At 42.2% G+C, this 6568-nt stretch overlaps 1 protein-coding gene across 1 annotated transcript; it reads left to right on the forward strand.

The window, feature by feature from the left end:
- Positions 1-1706: 1706 nt before the first annotated feature.
- LOC124659826 (ervatamin-B-like) lies at positions 1707-2912 on the forward strand. The gene is made up of 2 exons (XM_047197633.1): positions 1707-2196; positions 2317-2912. Exons 1-2 carry the CDS (start codon positions 1707-1709, stop codon positions 2910-2912), a joined length of 1086 nt encoding a protein of 361 aa, XP_047053589.1.
- Positions 2913-6568: the final 3656 nt, after the last annotated feature.

Consider the following 6568-nt stretch of genomic DNA (forward strand, 5'->3'; position numbering starts at 1 on the left):
ATATTTTAGGAATCATGCGAATCAAAGAGAACCTAGATATATTTTCTCAAAATGGAGGGAGAACCCTAGGTCTCTACATCGAAAAACCGACAACAATAATGTGCTTATCGGAGATGGGTGATATTATTGACCGGCTCCAAACACGAGGACACATAGTCTCCTAAATATACTGTGTGAATCCAAATAGTTGTACATCCGAGTTGGTTGTTTTAAAATACTGACTCCGATAATGTCCGGACAACACGGAAATGGAAGTACCCTCCGACAACTTTCAAAGTCGGTATGCTTTTAGTGCCCTGCAGAGGTAGTCGACTGCGTCAGTGGTGTGGCGGCACAGAAGTGAGAAGCTACTCCAATAAGGTTGCACCGAGATGAGATGGGGTTAGGTCGTCAAATAGAGTGAGAGGGACGAAGCTTGGTGATGTGGCGTGCCCGCCACAACATATGAGTGGCTGATCAAAATAGTAAGATGTGTTTGAGAGGTCCCCTTTGCTGACTGTGTTTGAACACTGTTGGATAGTTTGTGACATCTAGACATGGGATGAGAGGTGTCCTTAGAGATGCCCTTACAAAACTTCGAAAAAATAGACCAAATCGTACCCTGTCAAATCAACGGGATTTAGTCCGGATCTCTTCATAATTCCACTAGAATAATTTTAAACACCAACTAAGGAACTTAGAATTGTATTCACCTCATTGTTCCACTACAAAAAATAGTCACATTTTTTTTCTAAAGAAACAACTATCATTATGATATTAGACAACTGTAAATGAGATTATCTAAACAAAAATACTAAACGCATACTCATCTTCTATGATTTAGTCCCGTTTAGTCTTGTTACGGCTTTTTAGATGCAGAAAGGACTAGGTCCTCAATGAAGCTAAGACATCACAATAGCCAGAAAGCAGCCAGAAATTTAACACTAAGACCTGAATTCAAAAATGCCTCAACTCTATATGGGATGCGGTTCATAGTGTAATGTATGTGTTGTAATTTTCTTGCAATATGTGGGAACTTAGAATTATCCTATAAAAGCATAGTTTTCCTGAGGTGGTGTTTTGGCTCACAGGTGCATATGAATCTATTATGAAAAATGCTTATATCTTTTTAAAAAATAAATTTTCCTTGTAGATCTAGATATTCTATGTTCATGCGCAAGTTTTGAGGAAAAAAGAACATTTCATGTAGACTGTGCAAAAGACAAAAAAAATCCCTTGCAGGATGTTGTGCAAAAAAGACATTTCAAGGAATATAGAATGTCTAGTTATATATGAAAAAAATATTTCAGAATTTTTTGACATTTTGAATTGTGTTTTCACACAATGTGATCATATGCACTTGGGACCCGAATTGTATTTCGGTACAATTACAAAGTGCACGGTGTAAAATAAACACTATTTAATTAGTAACAAGTTATTGAATATAACATTTTTTTTTAGAAAGCAACGGGGGCGATTTTGTTTTCTTAAACGAACAGCAGTCCTACAAAATACGTAGGCTGAGACAACATAGCATTTCCCTAAACATTGCTCGATTTTCTTGTTAATTTAAGCATGCATCTTACAGAGTATGCTGCGAAAAAAACATGCTAACTCATGCATCGCAGCGCCTATATAAACATTAGCTCCGGTGCATGTTGTATTCCAGACAAGCATAACTAACTTCATAAGCTAGCATCAAGCTTAGATAACTCAGCCTAGCCAAGATGGCTGCTTCCACGCCTTACCTTATCATACTCTTGTGTGCCGCCAGCCTCCTACAGGCGTCGCTCACGGCAGCGAACCCACCACCACCGCCACAGCAGCCGTGGCGGCTGCCGGAATCCGAGTCGAGGGCCAGGTTTTCCAGGTGGATGACCAAGTATTCAAAGACCTACGCGAACGAAGAGGATAAGGAGATGCGGTTCGGGGTCTTCAGGGACAACCTCAACAAGATCGGCGCCTTCAGCGCCCAGACCAGTACCACCGTCGTCGTTGGGGGGTTCGGGCCGCAGACCATCACGACTGTCAGGGTGGGCATGAACAGGTTCGGGGATCTCGAACCCGCCGAGGTCGCCGCTCAGTTCACCGGGTTCAACAGCACCGGCTTCCAGTCCGCGCGCCCCACCTTCCTTCCTTACGACTCCGCGAAGCCGTGCTGCGTCGACTGGCGCTCCAGCGGCGCCGTCACCGGCGTCAAGTTTCAAGGCCCTTGCTGTAAGTGAAGCTAGCTAACTCCTGCTCCGATATACATGTTGTTGAATTTCTGTAGAGTGGGTAATGGACATGGTTGCTTAATTACTCGTGTGTTTGCGTTGCGTGCATGGACATATCTAGTGTCGTGCTGGGCGTTCGCGGCGGTAGCGGCTATCGAAGGCATGAACAAGATCAGGACTGGGGAGCTGGTTTCTCTGTCGGAGCAGGAGCTCGTGGACTGCGACACCGGGAGCAGCGGCTGCGGAGGCGGCCGCGTCGACACCGCCCTGGACCTCGTGGCCGGCCGCGGCGGCATCACGTCGGAGACGAAGTACCCGTACAGCGGATTCAACGGCAGGTGCGACGTCGACAAGCTCCTCTTCGACCGCGACGTCGCCGTCAAGGGCTTCAAGGCCGTGCCCATCAACGACGAGCGGCAGCTCGCGCTCGCCGTGGCGCGGCAGCCCGTCACGGTCTACATCGACGCCAGCGAATGGGATTTCCAGTTCTACTCCAGCGGCATCTACCGCGGCCCCTGCTCCGGCGACCCGGCCAAGGTCAACCACGCCGTCACCATCGTCGGCTACTGCGAGGAGTTCGGCGAAAAGTTCTGGCTCGCCAAGAACTCGTGGAGCAACGACTGGGGTGAGCAGGGATATATCAAGCTCGCCAAGGACGTGCCCTGGTCCACCGGCACCTGCGCCCTCGCCAGCTCCCCTTTCTATCCCACTGCTTGACCGACGACGCCTCCAGCTTACTCAGGCGAGCCTTGCTTACGCCAAGCATATACTAGTGCATATTTCTAGTTTTGCGAGAAAGTATATAGTGCATCAATTAATCGATCATGCGGATGAGATCGATGGATGTGGGTATTGTTTAATTTTCGTTGTTATCATGCAAGACAAAATCTTAACAATATGTAGTGTACCTTTGATCAATCAATAAATCAACTAGTATTGTTTGTTACCCGCAAAAAACCAGTATTTTTTTTCGATAAAGGAGCATAGCTCTAGCCTCTGCATCAATAGATGCACACGGCTTGCTTTATTAAAAAAGTATCAAGTCACAACCAATTCATCATCACTTATTACAACCACGGAAGAGCTAAGGTCGATACAAGAATCAACCAACTGAAAATATGGCAAACAAAAAAGCTATGCATTTGCTATTCTATTAAGATGCCGCCAAGGAGGATTTGGTGGGGGTTGTAGACAGAAATGGGGGGAAGGAAGTGATGATCTGCAGGAAGAAACTGGTGATAATGTTAATGAGAATGACCAAGAGATGGAGGACCAAACTAAAAACCTGGAAACAAATGAGAAAGTAGATCTTTTTGGTGATGAAGGAGATAGGAGGTCTGATTCTTCCTTGAGCATGACAATAAAAGTCAAGAATGTTGAGGAAGGAAAATCACCAAACTTTGGGAAGAAGAAGAACAAGGAGGTGGGGATACTGGAAGAAATTGGAGGCCAATGGAAACAGATTCAGCAATAGGTTTGCCCCTAAAAGTGATGTTCCCATCATGGACAGGGCAAAAAAAAATTGCCATGCAGAAGAATCTTCAGTCTTCTCAAGGTAGTGACATTACTCTCCCCACTCTTGCTAACACTTATGATTATGGCATATTAGATATTGCTAGCAAAATTGGGATTGATCTTGGAACTACTTTAGATATGATAGAGACAAATTTAGGTTTGATAAGAGAGCAAGAGCAGGCTAGGGTTAACATCTTTTTAAGCAGAGAGGACGCTGGAAAAAAAAGAATACCCCGCAGACATGTACAACCTGCTAGATGCTGTTGACCAGGTCCTGCTAGATATTCTAAAAATGGGCAAAGAAAATTGTGAAGTTCTGACTGATAATTTAATCACGCTTGTATTAGTAAAGAGAGACAGGGGATGGAGGGGGTTGTGGCTCCTGTGGAGTTTCATTGCAAAACCCTATTAGGACTAGGATGATGTGTAGGAGGGGGGAAAAGAAAGTTTTAAATGATTAGTGGCCTTACATGGAATAGTAGAGGGACTGGGGAAGAGAACAAGAAGAGTTATATTAGACAAAACATTAGAGACCACAAACTTGACTTTGTTGGCATACAAGAAAACAGTGAGGCAAGAATACCCCACTAAATTTCTTAAAGAAATAAGTGGAGGATTTGAGTTCCACTGGGATGGATTCCTTCAAGGGGGGGATCTGGTGGAATCTTGTTGGGAATCAATAAAGAGACTTATGATGTGATTGATAAACAAAAAGGGGTTTATTTTGTTAGATTTCTCATAGCAGGCAAGTTAGACAACTTTACATGGAATTTAGTGGTGGTATATGGTGATGCACAACAGGATGGCAAAGCCAATTTCCTGGTGGAATTGGTAAATGTCATTAGAAGCTCAATATACCCCATTTTGATCACTGGGGATTTTAATATGACAAGGAAAGATAGTGAGAAAAATAAGCCAGGAGGATATAACAGATGGAGCCCCTTGTTCAATGTTGTAATTGAGCAGGGGGGTCTGATGGAAATAAAACTTTCAGGCAGGAAGTTCACCTGGTGTAACAATCATGTTGATCCTACTTATGAGATTTTAGATAGAATCCTTGTTTCTCCATCATGCGAGGAAAAATTCCCATTGGTGTGTGCAACAACTCTCCCCAGTGAGTTATCTGACCACACACCCATTTTGATCAAATCAGGGGTCAGACCCAAGAGACAACCTATTTTTAGATTTGAAAATTGATGGTTCTTAAGATCTGACCTCCAAGAAATAATCAAAAGAGTATGGGTTAAAACTTACTTAGGAGACAAGAACATTGATATTTGGCAAAAAAAAAAGATTTGAATGTCTTAGGAGGACCTTAAAAGGTTGGAATCTGAATATTGAGGGAGAATATAAGAGGAAGATGGGAGCTTTAGCAGTACAGTTAGATGAAATTGATAAAAAAGAAGAGTTATGTGAACTATCACATTCAGAAATGGAGATGAAGAAAATGTTGCAGAACCAATTAAAGAAGATTATCAAAGAAGAGGAAATCAAATGGATCCAGAGAGCAAAAGAAAAGGAAGTCCTAGAAGGAGATAATAACACTAGGTACTACCACTCAAAAACAAATGGGAGAAGAAGGAAAACTTTAATTATAAACTTAAATCAGGATTAGGGCTTGATAGAAGGTCAGGAAAATCTCAAGAGATATATTACTGACTTCTACAAAAAACTCTTTGGTAATCTAGGTTTAAATAACATCAGATTTAGTGATTCATATATGGAAAAACTTAATGATGAGGATAAGGAGTTTTTATTGAAAGATTTTACAATGGAGGAGCTGAAAAAAGCTGTTTTTGAAATGGCAGCCAATAAGGCAGCTGGGCCAGATGGTTTTAATGCAGAATTCTATCAAAAAAATTGGGAATTGGTGAAGCAAGACCTATTTGGTCTGCTTAATGATTTCCAAAAAGGAGAATTAGATATTGCAAGATTGAATTATGGGGTTATTACGTTAGTCCCAAAAGGAACAGATGCGGATAGGATTCAAAAGTATAGGCCCATATGCCTGCTAAATGTATCCTTCAAAATTATAACAAGAGTCTTAGTTAATAGACTCATTCAAGTAATTTGGAAGGTTATACTTTTGAACCAAACTTCTTTCAGTAAGGGGAGATATATAATGGAGGGGGTTAACATTTTGCATGAGATTTTGAATGATACTCATAAGAAGAAAAAGTCTGGAGTTCTCTTCAAGATTGATTTTGAGAAAGCCTTTGACAAGGTCCAATGACCTTTTCTCTATCAAGCAATGGAGGCCAAAGGGTTCCCACCAAAATGGACTGATTTAATCATGAAGACAGTAACTAGTGGCAAGGTAGGGATCAATGTTAATGGTGAGATTGGGGCTTACTTCTCCACTCTTCAAGGAGTAAGGCAGGGAGACCCACTCTCACCCATTCTTTTTGACCTTGTTGTAGAAATCCTTGCTGTTCTGGTGAAAAGAGCTCAAAAAGAGGGTTTGATGACTGGACTGGGTACAGATCTTGTAGAAGGGGGTAGCCATTCTGCAATATGCAGATGACACTATTCTTCTGCTAGAGAACAACCTTGACCAGGCTAGAAACCTGAAAGTAATCCTCTTGTATTTTTGAACAAATGTCAGGTTTGAAGATTAACTTCCATAAGAGTGATATTTATTGTCTAGGAGGGGCTTTGGATAGAGAAGAAGATTTTGAAAGAATTTTTATTTGCAAATCTGGGTCGTTGCCAATGAAATACCTGGGGGTACCAATAAACAAAAAAAGATTGAAGAACTCTGATTGAAATTCAACTGAAGGGAAAGTGAGGAATAAACTAGGACCTTGGCAGGGAAAAATGCTGGTAATGGGAGGAAGAGTTACCCTGATCAACTCATC

This window comes from Lolium rigidum, chromosome 6 (genome assembly GCF_022539505.1).
Source record: "Lolium rigidum isolate FL_2022 chromosome 6, APGP_CSIRO_Lrig_0.1, whole genome shotgun sequence".
NCBI lineage: Eukaryota > Viridiplantae > Streptophyta > Magnoliopsida > Poales > Poaceae > Lolium > Lolium rigidum.